Here is a 19,955-nt window from a genome sequence, read left to right on the forward strand (position 1 = left end):
CTGGCATTTGGCAAAGGAACACATCACAGTGTTGTATTGAGCAGGTGGCCCTGGGTGGGGTAGTGAGCAATCTGTGTATTAGCAAAGGTGAAAGAGCCTCAGTGGCATGCTGTCAGCTCTTTTGGGCATGTTCAAAGAATATGCTTCCTAGCAACTCAGTTGCTCACTTTTTCATGGAAGAGCTCCTTTGCATAACAGGAAGAAAACAATAGCTGAAGCCTTTCCCATTACTGCATCTCCATGTCTGGTGGCAAGGAGGAGTGAGAGTTGCCTGATGATTCTTGCCTGTTGGATCACTGTTCAAAGCACAGAGCTGCAGCAAATAAAAAGAGGCAAGTAACCCTAGGCTATGACTGGCCGGACACATAAAGGTGTTTTGCATGGGTCCATCTAGGCGAGGGATGGGAGACCCATGGCCCTCCAGATGTTGCTGGATTCCAGCAGCACCAGCCTGCATGGTCAGTGTAGTCAGGGATAACAGAAGGTGTCGTTCATCAATGCAGCCCCTGGAGAGCTGCAGCTTCTCCATCCCTGCTCTAGCCCAACGAACAGTGGCTGTCCAGGGCCTCAGATTTCCAAAGTCTGTGACTGCTTACCCTTCTAACCAGAGATGTGAAGGATTGAGCCTGGCACATTCTGCGTGTAAGTCATGTACTATATGCCATAACTTTACCTTTCTTAGGTAGTGTGCTTGAGCAAGCTGTGCCCTGTCAACTCCAGCCACTCTTGAATGAGACCAATAATCTGGACACACTTTAATCCAGTTTTAGGTGAGAGTCTGGTAATGAAACAGGTTTGGCCGGCCAGATAGATTATCTATGTGACAGAGGAGAGCTGGAAGTGTGTGACCCTGTTAATTCTCATGAACTTCTCAACAGTTTTTGATACCATCAACCCAGGTATCTGGATTGGCTAGGTGACTGTTTTCAGAATATGGTGCTGGGGTTCATGGTGGGCTTCAGCTTGGTGAGCTGCAGACTCTATTTTGTTCCCCGTGCTATTCAACATCTGCATGAAACCACTGGGCGAGGTCATCCAAGGAGATGAGATGATGTGTAATCAGTAATGCTGATGACATGAAGCTGTGGAAGTGTTGAACCCTTGTCTGTGATCAGGAGGTGAGGGCCACAAGTTTGAAGCTCAATGCAGACACGACAGTTGATGGGTGGTTCATCTGGCATGAGAGGTAGTGTCCAACTCCATCTGAAGATCACGTTTGCACTCTGGGAAGTGGGTTATTCTTACATGTGGTCTTGTCTTTGGGAGCGCATGGCCTCTATAGCACGTACCTTTCACCGGCTGGTGAGGCTGGTGTATTAAGTGCAGCCCCTCCTGGACAGATAGTCTGATAACATCTCACTTGGACTACAATGTGTTTTACATGGGGCTGCCTTTGAAGACTGCTGCAAAAGTTGCATTTAAAATACGGTGACCAGACTGATAACTTTGCAGCAACTTTGGCTGTCAGTCCTTGCTTGCTTGCACAGATGGAAGAGGAGAGAAAGGAGTGTGTGAGTAGCTAGCCTACTGTACAAGGGTAAATTTTGCATCCATTGCTCTGCCCACTTTTGCCTCTAGCCCCACCAAAAACTGGCATCTGGCCCCTGGAAGATCGCCCAGAAGGGAATGTGGCCCTTGGATTGAAAAAAGTTCCTTACAATTGCTCTATGTGGAGGATGACACAAAAGCTAACATCAAGCCCGAGAACCAAGGGCCACTGGGAGGCTGCACCCTTTGCCTGCCAGGAAGATCATCACCACCAGGAGACGACAAACCTGGCCTTGTCCATCTGCCAGCAAAACAACTTCCCTGCCAGAAAGAACACTCTCTTCCACCTGCCTGTCCTTCTGGGATTGAAGGAGCAAGGGGGAAAGGACACTCTTGCCCCATCCATCAGTTGAACAAGAGCCACTGATTGCTAATCGATCAAAAACATCAGCAAGGGAAGAAAATCAACCTGGCCTGAACTGGATATACATCCTTCTGGTTCCCAACATCATTCTGGCCCTGAATAACGTCTACCTTTCCCCTCCACTTCCCTTTTCTTGTGCGACTTCTCATTTAATTTGTAAGCTACATGGCAGGATCTCTCTCTCTCTCTCTTAATTGATGTGAACTGCTTTGGGAGACCATAATTACCTGAAAAGCAGGATAAAAATACAGCAAGCAAGCAGGTGAATAAAGCCATAGGCTTGCTGAATTCGAATTGTTTGGCAGTTACTATATGATTTATCACAGTTATCGCTTCCCCACGGTTTTGTGCCAATGCTCAGCATGGCAGTTTGCCCCCCCCCCCAATCCCTTTCCCAGCCTGGTGTCTGACAATTGGAAAGAGTGCCATCTTCACCCATGACGGGGATGCATGCAGATTTTGTGTTTAGGTCTTGCCCTTTGCGTGCCTAACCTGTGAATGTGTAATGCCACCTGTTCAACCACTGGACCAGGCAGGGAATTCAAGAAAGCTTGAGCCCCAGGATGTCTTGTTCTGTTAAATAAACATTGAGGCAATTGTCATTATAGTAAATAGGTTAGATGAACATCTTGGAACAGGCTCCTTGCAAGCACACTGCACTCAGAAATGGCTCAGCAGGGTGTTCTGCAGTAAGCCATGGAAACACCAGCAGCAGATAGCAGGAAAACATCTCAGTGTGTCTAAGCAGCTGCCACCGCCGTGCTGTTCCTGCCCTCTCAGCCACAGCTGCTAATGAACTCCGTGCACTAAATAAATGCTCTTGTGCCCTCCCTCCCTGGGAAATGTTAGACTTGCAGCACTGAAGGTTAGGAAAACGGCGCAATGCAGGCAGCCGTCATACTCAGGGCCTGGTTAGCTGCACTTCTTCTACATCACCGCTTACACAGCAGCTGGAGTCAGTTGAATGTTTGGGTGGCAGGGCTGTGGGGGGGGTTGGGGGCCCTAACAACTGAAGAGATGAGGTGGACTTCACCAAATTGTGTTCACCCACGACAAACAAATCCATAATGCACTTTTCTTGTGTTCCTGCTCTTTTGTGTGTGACTTCACCTTCAATCAATGACTTTTACTCACGACATAGCCATGGAAGTGCTGTGATGGGGGATAGCTGGGCCGACTGAATTTTGTTCTGTCTTGCAGTTGTTGAAAGCACAGGAACCCTGCCCAGGGAGGGGGGCAGGGGAAAGGAGGACGTGGTGGTCAGCTACATTAAATAGCCAGCACTTTCAGTACAAGGGTGCTCCTCACCATCAGCCAGACAGCACACTAAAATTGCTTCACAAACCAGAGACAGAACCTTTAAAAGTCTTCATTTTAGCTCTTGTGATTGGACTAGATGTCCGCTAAGGGTTGTGGGAGGAAGCTAAATTCAGGTCATTCAGTAAGGTGAACCCATTAAGCTGTCTTGTACTCAGTCGGACTGTTGGGCCCTCTTTTCCAGTTTTGTCACCTGCAGCTGGAAGCCAAACTCCATAGTCTTTTCCACCTCTGCAGTAGAGCATCTCTTTAAAGCAGTAGCAGGGAACCTGTGGTTCTCCAGATGTTGCTGAAATACAGCTCCCACTATTATCTGGTGGTGGTGGTCGTTTTAAGAACACTTGCCCTCCCAGTTCCCACAGTAACCTTGCTCGCTTACCTAAGAAACACCTGCAAAGACCAGCTCATTGGAAAGTGACAAGGAAGCTCTTGGCAGTTGTGATTCTCTTCAGGACTGGGCCCACTGACTAAAAAAGAAAACAAAAGATCCAGCGGACACAGCATGGCAGACCATCACTGGTAGGTCAGCCTCAGTGGGTCCCAAGTCGCCTGAAGGGCAATGGCACCTCCTTGCTGAGTTTTATTTTGTTGACCTGTGTTTTGTTTTTTGAAGGAAAGCTCTTATGTAACCATGTGAAGTTGTTTCACACTCCAGGGGGTGAGGCTGCTGTAATGGATCATTCCCCCTCCCCCAGGTGGGGAGTGGGTGCTGAATGCCAGGTTTGTAAGATTTTTTCCCCTCCAGGCTATGGTTAATCAATATTTTAACTACTGGCTGGCTGACTTCAGTGGGAGAGAAAACTGGATTCTACCCCAGGGTGACAGCCTGTTGGTGGAACCTTTATCTCTCCCCACCCCAGGTGAGAGGCACAAGGAGAATGTGAGAGACAGGGATGGCTTGATTGATTGTTCTTCTCTTTCTTGCCACAGGGTTGTCATTCCTCTAACATATAGAGTATGATTGATTCTGATTTTGTCATTTTGTGTTTTGATTCATTAATTGTATAGTTCATTGTTATGAGCAAGAGCCCAACCCGACTATTAGAAAAATGGCATACAAATATTAAGTCAAATCAAAATCAGCCCTGACAATTGGCAATGTTAACTGGAGCTGATGGGAGTTGGAGTCCAACATCATCTGAAGGGTCAGCTCTGAGAGGAAAGGTGGGACAGAAGTTATTATTGATACTATTGATAATGAGGGATCTTGTGAATATGAGGCATGTGGGATGGAGAAGGGATGGAGAAGTCAGGAAAAAGCAGCTGCATTCCTATGCAGTGTGAGTGATCAAAGAACCTATCAGAGGTGCAGCAGCCACTTAACTGGAACCAGGGCTCACCAGGGACTAGTCAAGTAATAAAAGAATGACAGAGTATACAGAGACAGTGTCCTTACGTATTGGTAAATCTGGTTTTTTAGAATCTGCAACATTTTCATTTGTTTAAACACGTGTGAGCTGCTGCAAATATTTTGCACTACCCATGACATTGCTTCCATCTTTCACTTGGTTCTTGGCCAGAGAAGACCAACCTCAGTTGCCCCACCTGACATTTTACACTTTGCTTCCTTTTAAAAAGTAGCAGCTGAAATGAACCCCACATTGGCTGCAGAGACCTGGGAAGTGTGGCATGCATTTCAGTCCATTATTCTTTAAATGAATATTTGTCTGTGGAGTGACAAATCTTTGAAACATCAGCTCCAAACTTTTCTCCTCCAGCCTAAGATTGAAGAAGTCTTCAAACATAAAAAACAGCACAACCCATGAGGAAACCTTTCTCCCTTTTGATGTGAAAGTGTCCACATGCAACTCAAAAATTGGCAACCTGCATTTTGAGCACTAATTGGACCCACAAAGGTCTCTTCTCACTACTTCTGTTTTTTAATTCTGTATTAGAAACAGTAAGCACAGAAATGAGGATTCAGTTGTTTTGTCTAAAATAATCCAGGGGATGGGATAGGGTGCAAATGTTAAGTGCTGCAGAGATCACAATCAGAGACAGAAGAAGAACTGTGCAAAGCTGCACCAGGCTTGTGCAGTGAGGTGCCTTTTCACAAGCAAAAGCAAGGCTGTTCTCCACCAAGTGAGCCAACAGTAAATGCTACCAAAGAATAACTGCCTGGGAAAGTTCCAAAGGCAGTTTATAAAACATACAGATGGCTTCCACAGCTGTCAGTTTTGGTTGCTACCCCTCCCTTCCCCCTCCCAACTTTCAAGGTCTCCTGTTTATATGACTCCCCTTTCTTAAAAAGAGATTGCCTGGCCCTTGACCTAGAAGTCCTTTTATCCTAATACCATATTTTGTAAGTGTTGAAGTTCATGAAGCAGGAAAATGCATGGGCTCCTTAAGAAGGGGACAGCTCTCTTTAAGCTACTCCCCTAAGGCTTCCCACAAGAGACTTAAAGAAGGTGCCCCATTTGAGCTGTTGACCAAATGTTCCCTTAAACTTTTTATTCTTAAAATGATATTTTTGGTTGCCGTTATATTGACCAGGCGGCTCCAGGCTAAAGGTGCTACCACCTAATTCACACAGTGATGTTTTTGTCACCATGTGGTACCTTTGGGCCAACCCAACCTCTATCCCTAAAATGAACTCAAGTCTTTCAAGGGGCATAGGAGATCACTCCTCCATTGTTCCACTTGAGCCCAGTGCATCTGCCAGAGAGTAGCACAAGCCTGACATGCATGCAGGACTTTCTGTTTTTATTTAGACAGAACACTTTAGCCAGGAACACCCAAATCCTATTTGTTTTCTTTCATGCCATATCATTGCCGTAGTGGTAGGGGAAAGAAGTTTCTGCATTCACTATTTCACACTGGCTGTGACAATGCATAGTTCTGGCACACCAGGCCCTTAAGAATGATGCTTCTCTTTGGACATCGCTGCATCCTGTCCCTGGGATACGGCTGCCTGTAGTAGACAAAATTAGTGGAGCAGCCCCATAAGCCTCTCTACATAAATATGATAAACAGAAAGTAGCTAAAGTGATGCCCTCCATATGTTGCCAACTTCCGTCAGTCACATCCAGCATGGCCAATGGTGAGGGATGATGGGAGGTGGAGTCCAGAAGCATCTGGAGGACACCATCTTAGGTACCCTCTGCAAAGAATACAAATAATTATCATTTGTATTATTACAAATAATTACAGTATAACACTGAAGTCTTGTCTACAGACACAGGCTTTGAAGGGTCTGCAAAGAGATCATCATATCAATGAATTGTGGTCTGTTTAAGAGGCCTGGTTGGGAATGGTACGTCTCTTCTACATCAAGGTTCTGGAATGCTCTGCAGGAGCCACAGGAGAAAAGGACGTGTCTTGCCATGAATTCCCATTCGCTGTAACTCCCAGGGTGGGGGAGGATTTTTCTCAGCACTCCAGCAAACCATGATCAATTTCTTCTGTCTTCTGCCCTTCTTTACATGTGGGGTAGATAGGGATTGCTGTCCAGCTTCTGGTTAGCTCAATTTGTTCAGAACTTTTTTTAAAAAAAAGTATGGCATCTGTTCCACCTTAAGTCATGTTCATTAGAAATTGGTGGCTGGGGGAGAGGTATTGCTTTTGCTGTGTCTGGTCTGGCTAAGAGAACAGAATATTGCCAAAACTTCCCTTTGCTAATGGCATGCTGAATTTCCCAGACTGATTTGAACTAAGCTATCCGACCTTGGGGGGCAGGTTTTTCATTTTGGTTTCTTTGGTTCTTAGAAGAAGACGGCAGCCATAGCTGTAAACTACAAGTTACTGTGTTTGGTGAGCTTGTGGTGTTGTGATGACTATGTTGACGTAAAACATCTATGTAAGAAACTATTGCAAAGGGAGAAGCAACTTTTGGTTGGTGTGGCCCTATCTGCACCAATATGCAAGCAAGGAATGTACCCATCCTTTATATGCTTTGGCCCATTCTGCAAAAATCCTGCTCAGATTTCACTGCAGCTGCAAAGGTAGAAATTCCACCTGGGAATTATGTCAACAACTTGTTTTTGTCTAGATAAGCAGATAAGCCATATGATTAACAAAAGCTCTTGAGCTACCAGCATTTTTTAAAGTGATCCCTACTCTCCACTTGTAGTACTCTGCCCGGCTTCCATGGACTAGCCTACGTGGACAGTAGTCTCCTTTCCAGCTTCAATTCTATAAACCTGAGCCCATCCCAAAGCACTTACGGATTATAGAACAGGACTGAAGTGTGCCATCTGATCCACAGCCAACTTCTTTTACACCCTGGGGCAATGCCTAGCAACAACAGGCAGATAAACCTATGATCAGGGCATTATGTATCATTCAAGTAGCAACAAACCTTGAGAAAGCAAAGGCTCATAAACAAGATCTATTCACTCTTCAGCTCTGGCACTTTATTTGAGGCAGGGCTCCTGCCTTGACCTTGCGATGTTGCTTGAACAGAATACCACTGAACCTGCGCAGAGTTCCTTCCCTACCCCATCAGTAATTGCAACTCCCAACCCTCACATATCTGAGGATGAAGATCCCTTCAGGGCTGCCACCAAGGCGACAGACATAGCTTCATGGCAGGCAGGCTTCAAGTCCATCACTTCATCTTCAGGAATTAAAATGCATTTACTTCAAAGGTGAAAACAAGCTCTTCCCACCCAGAATCTTCCAATGACTCTTGCTAGATTTTCAAACCCAGTAGAAATGTGGTAAGCATAGAAGCAGAGCCCAGGGTAGAACTTTTGAGCAAGAGGGCCCTAGACCAAAGGGATATTCACAAGCAGTTCAGGATAATTCCTGAGGTAAATTGCTGTGTCCCATCACCTTCAGGTAACCATTAAAGATAGATGAATCTAGTTTTGCCAGCTATAAATGCCTTTCCTGTCCTTCTAGCCTTCATAAACTTGAATGACATTGTTTGGCAAAAAGGAAACTTTATTTGTATCCCGTGCCCAGGGCCCCACTGCTAATTAATTTTTGGAGTTTATGAAGCTTTTATTAAAGCAGCACATTGAGAGGATGCTTTTTAATGATTAATAAAGACCTCAAAATTTGCTTTAGTGAGGTTCATTTATGGTCAGAACTATTATGCTAAAAATAGGATTAATAAATTATGAAGGCTCCCTTCCTGACAGGGAAAAATCACTGCAGCAATGTGTTACTGTAACTCGCAAGGTGCCCATCACTTAATAGTTCATTCATAATTTTGAGGGGAGGGGGAAGGAACGACCCTATCAGCCCAGGGCAAGAGAAAAGAGGCAGGAATTATTATTTTCTCCAGGAGAGGCACCTTCTGACTTCAGAACTCTTGGCACATGATCACAGATACATTTGCCAGTACTGGAGCCTGGCATTACAAAACACAGCTGAACAGATCGGACAAAGGAATGCATCCAGTAATCTGGTGACCAAAAACAAAAACAGTTGTGGCAAACTTACAGCTCCTTCAGTATCAACATCATCCAACTTCACATTGCAGAGTGAATACAGAACAGAGTAAGGAGCTATTGAGGAGAGAGAAGAGGAAAAACAACTCTGTGAGGAAGAATTGTTCTCTTAATAAGGTTTTTCATCTCACCAGGGTAGGCAATTTATGTATTAAGCCTAATAATAATAATAATACAAGGCTGATGATAAAATACCTAAGCTCAAAAGGAATTATTTGGCTTAGCAGGAAAGTCATGCCAAGTGATTGACCTGCTTTTCTCCCTCAAACAAAACAAAACTTTGTAACTGCCAACACACAGCCAAGTTAGCATTAACGTTTTGCATTTGGGGATGGGGAGGGGGGGAGGAAGGAGAATTAAATATCTCACTCTAAGATTTTAATTTTTTTTACAATCAAGCTCAAAAATCTGTAGGTGATCCTTGACGTTTCCTTCCCTCAGTAACTTCTTTGTTCTTTCAGAAGGGTGGAGAATAAAGGGTTCCATAGCAGAAAGCATGGCTTTCAGATATGTTCCCTTCCCCTCTCTCGCACACACAATTTTTAGAAATGGAGGCCTAGGTATGGGACTTGAACATTGCCAAGCTAGATCATGGTCAACCATGGCCTGAGACAACCTGCATCAAAATCCCAGCTCAAGCTGAAGCTGAAAGGGGGATGCTGGAACTCAAGCGGCTGCTCAGCTCTGGGTTACCAGCAAGGACAATGGAGCTGCTGTGCTCAAACCCAGCCCATGAACAACTGTGCCCTTTTTTTTTTTTGCAGACAGGACAAACAGGCAGCCTCTGCTGATCCTGCATGTGAATAGCTCCCCTAGTACCAGAGGAACTGGGGCACTAAGCTTGCCAGCCTGAAAGAAAGAGGTCATCTACAATGCTTGATTTCTAAGGAGTGAAGCCAGGAGCCCCAGTCTCTAAGTCCTACAATCATGGTGTGTGTGGGCAAACTTTGGTTGCTCAGAGGTGAGGCAGAATACTGACTTTCTTATTCATCAACATTCTGGGCTGCACCCAAGTCCTGGCTCAAATAAATATCTACAATAGGGGTGCCTAGTCAATGGCCCTCCAGACGTTGTCTGACTACAACTCTCATCATCCCTGATCATTGGCAGTGCTGGCTAGAGCTGATGGGAGTTGATGTTCAACAACATATGGAGAGCTATAGGTTAGTCACCCTGATTTTACTGGGTGCTGTTGCTGTAGATCAGCATACAAAGCATATTCTCTATTAGTTGAGGGCCACTGTCACCAAAACTTCCTTGCTCCTCCAAGTTGGTAACACCTTACTGCTCCAGAATTTCTTTTTAATGTAACCCTCAGTCCTGGAACAGCCAAAGAAGTTGTGAGCTTAGGCAGAGTTCATTTCCCACGCTACCACAGAGCCAAAGAAGACTCAGAGATGGAGGATTCCAGGCCAGAAACCACACTTTCCAGGCAGGCTTGGGCCCCAGAACTACCTCCTCTTAGAATTTTACATACGTTTGCTCCACAGAAAAGTCCTTAGATAGCACCAAAGAAAGTTAACAGTAGTGGTGAAAGTTAAACTTTGTTCTGTTCTAGGAAGAATTATACCCATCAAAAGCCTAAAAGGTAGCCTATCCCCAATGCTGCCTTCCCAGATGCATTATGTAGCGTTGAATGAGTCCCCTGGAATAATTTTTTCCAGCTGCAAACAGGCTCCATGTGCCACTTCTCTGGTACTGTGCCAATAGCCAACAGATTTCTCTTTCCCCTCTTCCTCCACCCATTGCAGATTTGTCAGCAGCTTGACCTCACTGTTTGCCAGGGTCCTTCATGAATGCTAATGCAACATCACTCCCTGGCCTCTGGCACACATGCATACTGCGCAACTGTCTATTAAACCCATTTCTCCAAATCATCTCAACAGAAATTTGCATTGCTGCATTTCCATACCTTCAAATCACTGTGCTCCAGTTCCTGATGTCCCAGAGATGCATGCCCAGATTATTAGTGGAGACTTCAGATGCAAAACATGATCCCCTCTCTACCTCTCAAAATATTTCTCTTTGGTACAAATCCAAATAACTACACACAGCCCAAAGCAGCACTGTGGAACTGAAAGACAAAACAGCAATAAATTGCCAAAACCTTCTTAGTTTGCAATGTCATGGCTAATTTACTACCTGTGACACTAGAGGTAGCGCAGCACTGGAGTTAACCTTTTCTCTCTCTCTTTCCAGGGAACAAAAACCAAACACCGGCCCGTACTTTGGCATCATCCCCGCTGCAGTTGTAAAAAGCATTTAAGGCAATGAGAGGAATGAAGGCACAGCAATGGGGAACAGGGAAAACTGGCCTCTTCCCATGATGTTGCAATGGCTCTTACAGGTTATTTGTACCCCTCCTTTGCTTCACAGGAAGCAAAGGAGAGGGAGGTGCAATGCAGTGTAAGGCACTAGAGTGTGGGACTGGGAGGACTGCTGTGAGGTGGGAAGGAATAATGGCTCCAGATGACCCAGCTTCTGAGTCCTCCAGCTCTCATGGCACCTATCTACCTGGATGTGTTGATAGTGTCTACAATGTAGCAAAAACGTCCTGTCCAGTCACTTCAGGGTCTTAAGTGCATTTTTGCTTACCATAACTGTACAAAGCACTTCTTCCTAGCTGTCCACTTCCATCATCGTCCCCCCCCCCCGACTGACCCCCATTTGGTCTTCTCAAATGATCACCCTTTTCTTCTAACCCTTCCACAGCTCTTTATTCCATGACCAGACCCATGCATAAGCACCAGCCCCACACTTAACCTGTGTGTACAATTCACAAACACACACACACACGTGTATACACATGCTACAGGCATGGCTTGACTGCCACGCGTCATGGCTGTACAAACGCCAGTCGCCTGGGCGCCTACATATTTGATGCTAGCTCCAAAATAATTACTCTTAAGAGAATTAGAAGATTTTTTTCCATCTGTGCCACACACAGGGATGTGCTCCTTTCTTCGAAGGTCATCTGCTACCTGAGCATTTCTGTGTCCTGTGCAACCCTAGCCCATCCAGACATTTTCACTATGTGCATAGCATTTGCGACTTCAGGCAGATCCATCACTGCCCCCCCCACTAATTTCCAGAGAAGGCTTTGTTTTCCTCTGGCCTACATCCTGGGGAATGTGGCCCTCAGTGCAGAGACCTCCCCATGACCAATTACTGTACAAAGAGATATGAACAAGACAGGTAGTGCTAGACTTCAGCCCCTCTGGGGTCTCCTCCTCCTCTCACATCACGGAGCAGCTCTTGGCCCGGTCTTTGCGGATCTCAGAGTCGGTCAACAAGTCCGTCCGCCCAGGCACCTGTGCAACCCGTTTCAGCCCTCGCTTTGAGTTGCTGCGCTTGAGGTGTTTGTGAACACGGTTGACAGACGCCAATGTGGTCACATGGAAAACATCCCGCACACTGTTCTCCGACACCTTGGAAGAACACTCCACATATGCCACGGCACCCAATTGCCTGGCCAGCATGCTGCCCTGTGTCGGCGGGGAGAAATGCACCAAAAGGTTATGTCAGAACTCACCCATTCCATTTTTTTGCTTTCGTCCCTTGTTTTTGTAACCATTTGTCTCCTGCCTCCCCCTCAATTCTGCCAAACCTCTATCAAGCCCCTCTCCCTCCACCCTCTGAAACCACTGTGCTGCTCTCATATCACTACTGATGAGCCATCATTCCCTGTGAGATGCTCCCCGCTTACCACCTTCCTCAGACACTGCTACTCCATGTGTCTCTTTCACATCACAGCTAGCAGTTAATTTTAGTTTTTACTAGAAGGTGGAAGTAGAAGTGCCTCTTTAAAAAAAATGAGTCGGAGGGGGCTGGTGTCTATGTGGATGCCAAAATGCAAAGCAACTTCAGAACTGCCTTGCTGGATTGGCACCCAACGTGCATCAAGCCTAACACGCTCAGCTGTCCTGCCCCCCCACCCTGACTCAAAAAAAAAAGCACAAGAGGAGCACGACAGCGTGTCATCTCTTGTCCTTTGTGCCTTCCTCTCTGGTACTTAGGGAGTATTTGCTTTTGAATGGCTGTCTGTCTTCACCTTGGTTTCTGTCCTGCTCATTTCATTGGCCACAGGGTGGACTGCAGCACAAAAGACATAAACAGGAATTCTAAAAACGTGACCGTATATGGGTTGGGAAGGAATTTTCCCATTTTCAGATTAATAAGCCTTGAGCACATGGGTTGGCTTACTTGCTTGCATCACCTGTAATTACCTGCCTTCCAGTCCTTTCTGCTGCCTTCCACTTAATTTTCTGCCAGAAAGCACTTCTAGGGGTAGGGAGTTAACACACACAATCGCAGACACCAGTGTAGATAATCTTTCCACAACATGTAAAACAGATTTACGTGCACTGGGCGCTTGTAGTCAATTGTGGCACGTATATGCACAGGTATCTGTGCAACGATCTATATACCCTTCAAACCTTTGAACCCTAATCCTTTTTACTTCCAAGGCCAATGGTCAGTTTTAAAAAACAGAAGTGCTGGGGCTCAAACCTGCCTCTTATTTATGTCGTCCAACCCCAAGGGCCTTCTCCCTAACCCAAAATCTATTTGGGCTAGCTATGTTTACTTACTGGAAAAGGAAAATGCACCCTGCACCTGCTCAGAGCCACTCTTCGTTATTATTTACATATATTGGAACCAACTCCTGCCACTGACAGCTGGGCCTTGTCCCTGGCAAGCCCAGGCTCTGACTAAAAAACAACAACACACACCTGCTCATGTGTGACGGGGATAAGGCGCTGTTTGGACAGTTCCCGTAAAGTGTTCAGGTCAGTGCGCATGTCCAGTTTACAGCCCACTAGAACCACCTTGGCACCGGGGCAGAACTCCTGTGTCTCTCCCTGCCACTGTAAGGAAAAGGAATTGGGAAAGAGAGAAAGATGAGGTTAAAAAGAGTTGCTTAGCTCAACCTCTCACCACCATACATTTCCCATCCCAACTCTTGCCTTCCCTATTTTAAAAGCTGCTTTCTCCTGCAACAGTAGTTGCTTTTACAAAAGCAACAAAATACCACTGGTAATTTTTTTATGGGATGCCAGATTCTATAAATCAGGCACAATACAGAAAAGCAGCATTCCAGATAGGGTAAGGCAGTATGTGGCACATAAAAATGAGGTATTACACTTTACAAAATTTAGACTACAAGTGAAAATTTCTATGGTAAAGCTTTGAGGTACCAGCATGTTCTCTTTAAAAATTTTGTATAGCACCTAGCTGCTCACGCATCTGAATAATACATTGGTGGATGTTGGTTTACTTTGCTCAGTGATGGTGGCTCAGCTCTCTATGTATTCTCCAAAGCTTTCTTTTCTTATTAACACTGTGCATATTCCATGACTTCATCACCACACCACCCAAGAACAAAAATTGGTACTGGCCAACACAGTTCTGTATTCCAAGAATCTCTGATTCAATTGTTGTCAGATATAAAAAGCAAGTTTCTAGCCCTTAAGGCTGCAAAGACTTGGAAGTGTGTGAGAAATTCTCCGGTGTTGGGGTGTGTGTGGGGCTGAGCAGGATCCCACTAGTCAGGGGACAGCTCCGGAGCTTTGAATAAATATTTGCTTCTCCTACTAATGATTAATAGAAGTAGAATAAATCGTGAAAAATGGGAACATTCAGGAAAGCATGCTTATTTACATTGTTTATACAGATTTCAGAATTCTACTTTCTCGGCCCAGAATTTGGGTCACCTTGGTGGCTCCAGCAAGCCCTAGCTCAATAGAAATCAAGTCTGTACAAAGTTGTTTATTCAAAGAATCTCAAATGGCTTCCCTTCCCTTTAGCCTGACAAGCTGTGTGAAGCCAAAGCTCTGTGGAAATCAAAAGCTGGTTCCTATTTTGCATCCAACAGCCAGCAATTATGAGGTTTCCCCACCCCACCTTGATGTATTCACATCTCAGCCTGGGGGCACAACACACAGCTTTCAAAACCTCCTGTATTTATATCAGTATCAAAAAGCAAAACCCCGATTTCTGCTTCATAGCACCTGAGGAACTCTCCCTGCCATGCAAGCCTGTGAAATATGCACGGGAGGGAAGCTGAAAGCTGTTCAGAAAAGAAGTCCCAGGGGACACTCATTTGTTTTAAGCATTAAAAAAAACATTTCTCTAAAAGCCTCTGGGAGGGATGTTGCAGAGACAAACTGGAGGTGAACAGTACAGAGTAAAAATGATTACACTAACCATTTGCTGGAACACATAGGGATGGCAGATTTTAGAATACTCATAGGTTTTTCTAGGATTCCAGCAGTCTGCCCAAGGTCACTGAACATACAGTTGAGACTAGGTGGGTTCCAGGCCCAAAGGCATAAATGTCTAGGCAAGTTTGAGCCCCACCATCACTTTAATTAATAAAAAAAGTTGAAGCACCACTCACAGTCACATAAGAGAAAGATTTTCTGCTCTAAGAAATATGAAGGTAAATATGTGGTCTTGCATGACACATTGGGGCTTTGACTATGCTGGCCATGATCCATCGTTGGCACAGAATATTCCACAAATAGATGTGTAAGGAACAGTAAGCTAGAACTGTGTATCTTATCATTGTGCCATGCAGCAGACTTGCACATGGTATCACTGCTCCATTTGAGTTGCCTGTTGTTGTACATGAACTGCATTCTATGGAAAATAGCACTTGCCTAAAAGTTGTCAAACATATTCACAAGCATGAGGACTGGAGTCTTACCCCTTTTAACACTCACAAGCCAAAATTCCCAGAACACAAGTTCTGCAGTGGTTTTTATATCAGAAACCAACTACTACAGTCTGCAGCACAATTGTGATTCTTGAATAAGCTAGAGTCCTGCTCCGTCTTCAAGATGTGAACTACAAAAATGTTTCGCTGTCAGCCCCCCAAAACTGCACGTTCTCCTCCTGTCCCATCCCAACCTCACCAACACATTTTAGCTAGCTCACCTTTTTAAGGACACTGTCCAAGGTTTCAGGACGGCTAATGTCAAAACAGATGAGAACCGCATCCGAATCAGGATAGGCTAGGGGACGTACGTTGTCATAGTATGTTGAGCCTACATAAGAAGTATATACACATTAGCTCAATAGCATTGTGACTAAACATGGTATTTAACTTTTAACTCAGAATTACCTGAATAGCATCTAAATAATAAAGATGTTGTTCCAAACAGACTTGCACCTTAACAGCTCAAATAGAATTTCACAGAAAGTTGACACATTTTTTAAATTAAATTTGGACATTTTGAATTTCCAAGACTAAATGTTTAAAATCTTGTTGATAAATGTTTACCAGTAAATGATCTGTATGAATGTGACACATTTAGAATTCCTAACCCTGTTTCTGGTTAGGTTGTCTTAATGCTTCTTAATCCATAACTGAGAAAACCATTTAAGTGTATATCTGTTTTTATGATGTTTTAAAGCGTTTTTAGCACTTTTGTTTGCCACCCAGGGCTCCTGCTGCGAGGAAGGGCGGGATATAAATCAAATAATAAATAAATATCAAACTTGGAAAACACATGTACATTTAGTTCTTTTGCATGCAAGGTTCCTTGAACATTTCCCCTTCCAATTCATTTCAACTCTTCTAGGTGGGACTACTGAAAGCAGTCCTAATTCTCTCCAGTTAGGAATCCCAGATGGTTTACACCATCGTTACTTTCACTGCTTTGTGTAGTTATCAGCAACTGCTCTGTCATCTCTTTTCAGCCTATAACATGACGGAATGCATTTTAAAAAAATGTATCCTGAGGACAGAACTACACGCAGATGGGTTCCCAAACCCACATTTACTGAGGTACTGAAAATGCAGGAGGCTTAACCCCTTTCTACCAAAGTAGTTTCCAAAGGTGGTGTTTCCCCCCATCCAGGTTTACTTCTAGTTTCAGGCCCAGCTGAGATGGAAAATGGGCTAAAATGGCCCATGGTTTGTGTGTACCTATTTGCTTGGCAAAAGAAGAGGAAAGCAGCACTCTGCACCCCACCTTCTCTCCCCTAAAAGCACCCCCCATCCTCCACATTTGTTTTCTGAGGAAAACACAGGGTTTTCTTCGTGTTGTGAGTCTCCTGCACTTTTACCAGCTTCTGAAGGCAGCCATGCCATTTTCACTTCTGCTCCCAATCTGGAGAATAGTAGCTGCACCAGGGCGAAATGTACTTTCATGCTATCCAAGGCCCCAACAGTGCCAGCATCCCCAAATGGGAACATGGGGCTCTGGCCAATTCTAAACCAGACTGCCCTTCATTTTGGTTGGGTCAGTCCCAGAGTCAGGTCACAGGACGCTTAAAGTATGCATGAAGACGTTGTGAGGAGATGAGGAGGGACTGAATAAGTTAAAACTAGTTCTGCTCTATCCTGGCTAGCATGCCAGGCTACCCAAGCTCATCTGAATATTGTGTTGGGATGGGAGTAGGGAAGCCTTTATTATTTTCAAATTAAGCTACAGCACTTTACAGTGCCTTTCAGGGCATGTCCTCACAACCACCCCTAAAGGCCAGTTTATACAATGTTGTCAAATGGCTATGGTCTAAAGGCACATGAGGCCAGCTCAGCAGGGTCAGGTCTGGTCAGTGCCTGGATGGGAGACCGCTGGGGAACCATATGTAAACTGCCTTGGGTTGCTATCATGAAAAGAAAGGAGGAGTATAAATGTAATAAATAAATAAATAAATGGACATAGCTTTACTTCGCTCCCCATGGTAAGTGAACAGATGTGTTCACCACAGCGCTGCAACAGTGACCTACCCCAAAAGGTTTGTCATGCTATGGAAAAAGTTGTCCAGGTCTCATGGTCAGCCACCAATGGCACATCAATAGCTTGCCATGTAAGGCAATAAGAAAGTATCTCTACGTGGCAGCCCTGATACATAAAAGGAAGAGTCAGGCTAGGGAAAAATTTGCTGAAGGATGCCCACTGATATTCACAGTAGAGTATGGAATGTCAATATATGTTTTTTCTCATCCAGACCCAACTCTCCAGCTCCTCTATCACGTGGCCACTTCATTCTCAGATAATAGGATAAGGTATCAATTCACTGACATGCAACACAGCTGCAAATTGGGAGAGTGGTTGGCTTAGAGAACATGGCTGTATTTCCTACTCTTACAAAGTGATTATGGCACCAAGGGAGAGAGAGAGAGTTTGCTCCTAAGCAGCAAGGACTGAAGGAAATGTGATCCAGTTGACAGATAGTTGGCTGAGGATCTGGAGACCCCTTGTTCAGGAATACAGAAGCACAGCTATCCCAACACAAGTTTGGGTATAGCAACTGACTTCTGACCATCAGAACAGTCCAAGAATAATAAGGCAAGAATCACCACACAGTGCCATTATTTCCTTTCCTGTCTAGATTCTTCAAAGCCCTGACAGATATGAAGAAAGATCAACTAGAATTGTGAGCACGTGCAGATTGCGTTTTTGTGTGTGAGGGCACTGAGCAACCACAGCCAGCAGCCCACAACTGGGAATGAGGACATGGAGGTCTCAATTCATAAATTTTGCCAAGTAGTTTGCACCTCTGTCTAATCTTCTATCATGGTTATATTGGGTGACCATAGGCAAGTTATCACCTCCCAATTCCCATCTGTAAAAAAGAAACAATTGGTCTTGCAAGATTGTGAGGGCAATTCTAAACAAAGATTGTAAAAATGCTTTGCATGTTCAAAGTGCTGTGCAAGGAATTCATAGAGGCCATAGAATAACAGCCCTTGCGTTCAGAATGGATGGATGGCAGGCAGCCTAAAGCAGATTCACCCACCTTCTTTTCAGTACATAGGTGCCAGTATGCGCACAGCAGAGGCTATAAATTAAAAGGCTGCAATTGCATATTCTGCTGAGGCAAAATCCACAACAGTACACAGCCCTCTAAAACGCAAATCGGAGTATTAAGCATTTTGACCTGTAAACGTTTTGATTTGAGGCACATTCTGTGGACAAATTGGAAATGCCTCACTAAACAGCAATGGAGCTATGACACAATATTGATGCGGGTTTTAGTTTTTATTTTATTTTATTTTATTTTATTACATTTCTAGACCGCCCTATAGCAGAAAGCTCTCAGGGCGGTGTACAACAAATAAAATCACAATTAAAATATGAGCAAGTGTGGAAAAATATATATATATATAGTACAATTATAAAACATTAATAAAATTGCCATTGAGATTTATAAATTAAGATCATATTAAGTTTAGAATGTTAAATTAAAATATTTAAAAATTTACAAAATTTAAAAAGCCTGGGCGAAAAGGTTCAGCTGCATGAACAGAGTTCAGCTTCTTGGAGGGATGAAGGAGCAGATGCTTGTTTATGATGGATGGAAGGAGGGAAAAGCAAACAGTAAATATCTTATTGTGCAGACTAGAACCATAGTAAACCTTCCCTTACATTAGCAGGACATACCCTTTTCTGGATAAATCCTTACTGCTCCCCGTTGCTGGTGGCAAAACACCTTCTCGCCAACTACTAGAAGCTGTTACTAGTTCTAGTTACTACTAGAAGCAATGATCAGTCCTTCATTTCTAAAGAGATATGCTGGTGAGGAAAAGACACACAACCAATGTTCAGAGCGACTCTATTACTATTTCCTGTGTGAAAGGGCTGAGCCAGAACTAGTGTGCAGGGGGATGTAAACTAGGTGTTATGATAAATGCATGGCTGCCACCAAAAAAACAGCAGCCATATATTTGGTTCCTGTCTCCCCTTCTGTAACATCTAGTACAGCTGGCCCATGTCCTGACATCACTGTTTTTGCATTTTGCCACCCCAACTCCTCCTCACTGGCTGCCACTGACAAGGAGTGAGGTTCACATGGAACGTTGTGACTCTAGAAAAGCCTTTCCCAACTAGTGGGCCACCAGATGTTGTTGGACTACAATTCCCATCTTTCCTGACATTTGGCAATGCTGGCTGAGGCTGATGGGAGTTGTGGTCCAGCAACACCTGGTGGCCCACTAGTTGGGAAAGGCTGCTCTAGGAAATCGGACAATTGTACTTGATCTTACAGACGGAGAAGTCAAAATGCAGTTGCTGTTTTCCGGAGCAGCTATGTGTCTATCATGATGTCTAGTTTTGCCCTCAGTCAGAGTACTAGTTACAAATATTAGGCAGTGCTCCCCTAAAGCTGGCAGTTACACTTGTTCCAATTCAGCCAAGTTATCACCCTCCTCCAAGGCCAAGGACTGCAACAACAGCTGTACTTTGCACCCAGAATGGAGCTAATTTGTCATCTGTTCTGGAAGATAGTGCAGTTCCTTACACTGGGACAACGGCTCTCTCCAATTCAGAAAGAGGAAACCTGGATGCCCACATACCCTCTTGGCATCTTGTAGCTATTCA

At 44.6% G+C, this 19,955-nt stretch overlaps 1 protein-coding gene across 2 annotated transcripts in view; it reads right to left on the reverse strand.

Moving 5' to 3' along the window:
* Positions 1–5,452: 5,452 nt before the first annotated feature.
* RND2 (Rho family GTPase 2) overlaps positions 5,453–19,955 on the reverse strand; it is a 39,428-nt gene continuing 24,925 nt past the window's right edge. Inside the window, exons 3-6 of one of the 2 annotated variants that reach the window (XR_009758417.1) lie at positions 15,562–15,671; positions 13,356–13,490; positions 7,393–12,110; positions 5,453–6,329 (exon numbers count right to left, since the gene is read on the reverse strand). Coding sequence is in view for 1 of the 2 variants with exons in the window: in XM_061589682.1 (XP_061445666.1) it covers positions 11,862–12,110; positions 13,356–13,490; positions 15,562–15,671 (494 nt within the window). In the remaining variant the exon portion in view is untranslated. Of the gene's footprint in view, positions 12,111–13,355; positions 13,491–15,561; positions 15,672–19,955 lie in introns of both variants that reach the window. The other variant, XM_061589682.1, reaches the window with a different exon arrangement.

Source organism: Rhineura floridana, chromosome 11 (genome assembly GCF_030035675.1).
Source record: "Rhineura floridana isolate rRhiFlo1 chromosome 11, rRhiFlo1.hap2, whole genome shotgun sequence".
Taxonomy (NCBI): domain Eukaryota; kingdom Metazoa; phylum Chordata; class Lepidosauria; order Squamata; family Rhineuridae; genus Rhineura; species Rhineura floridana.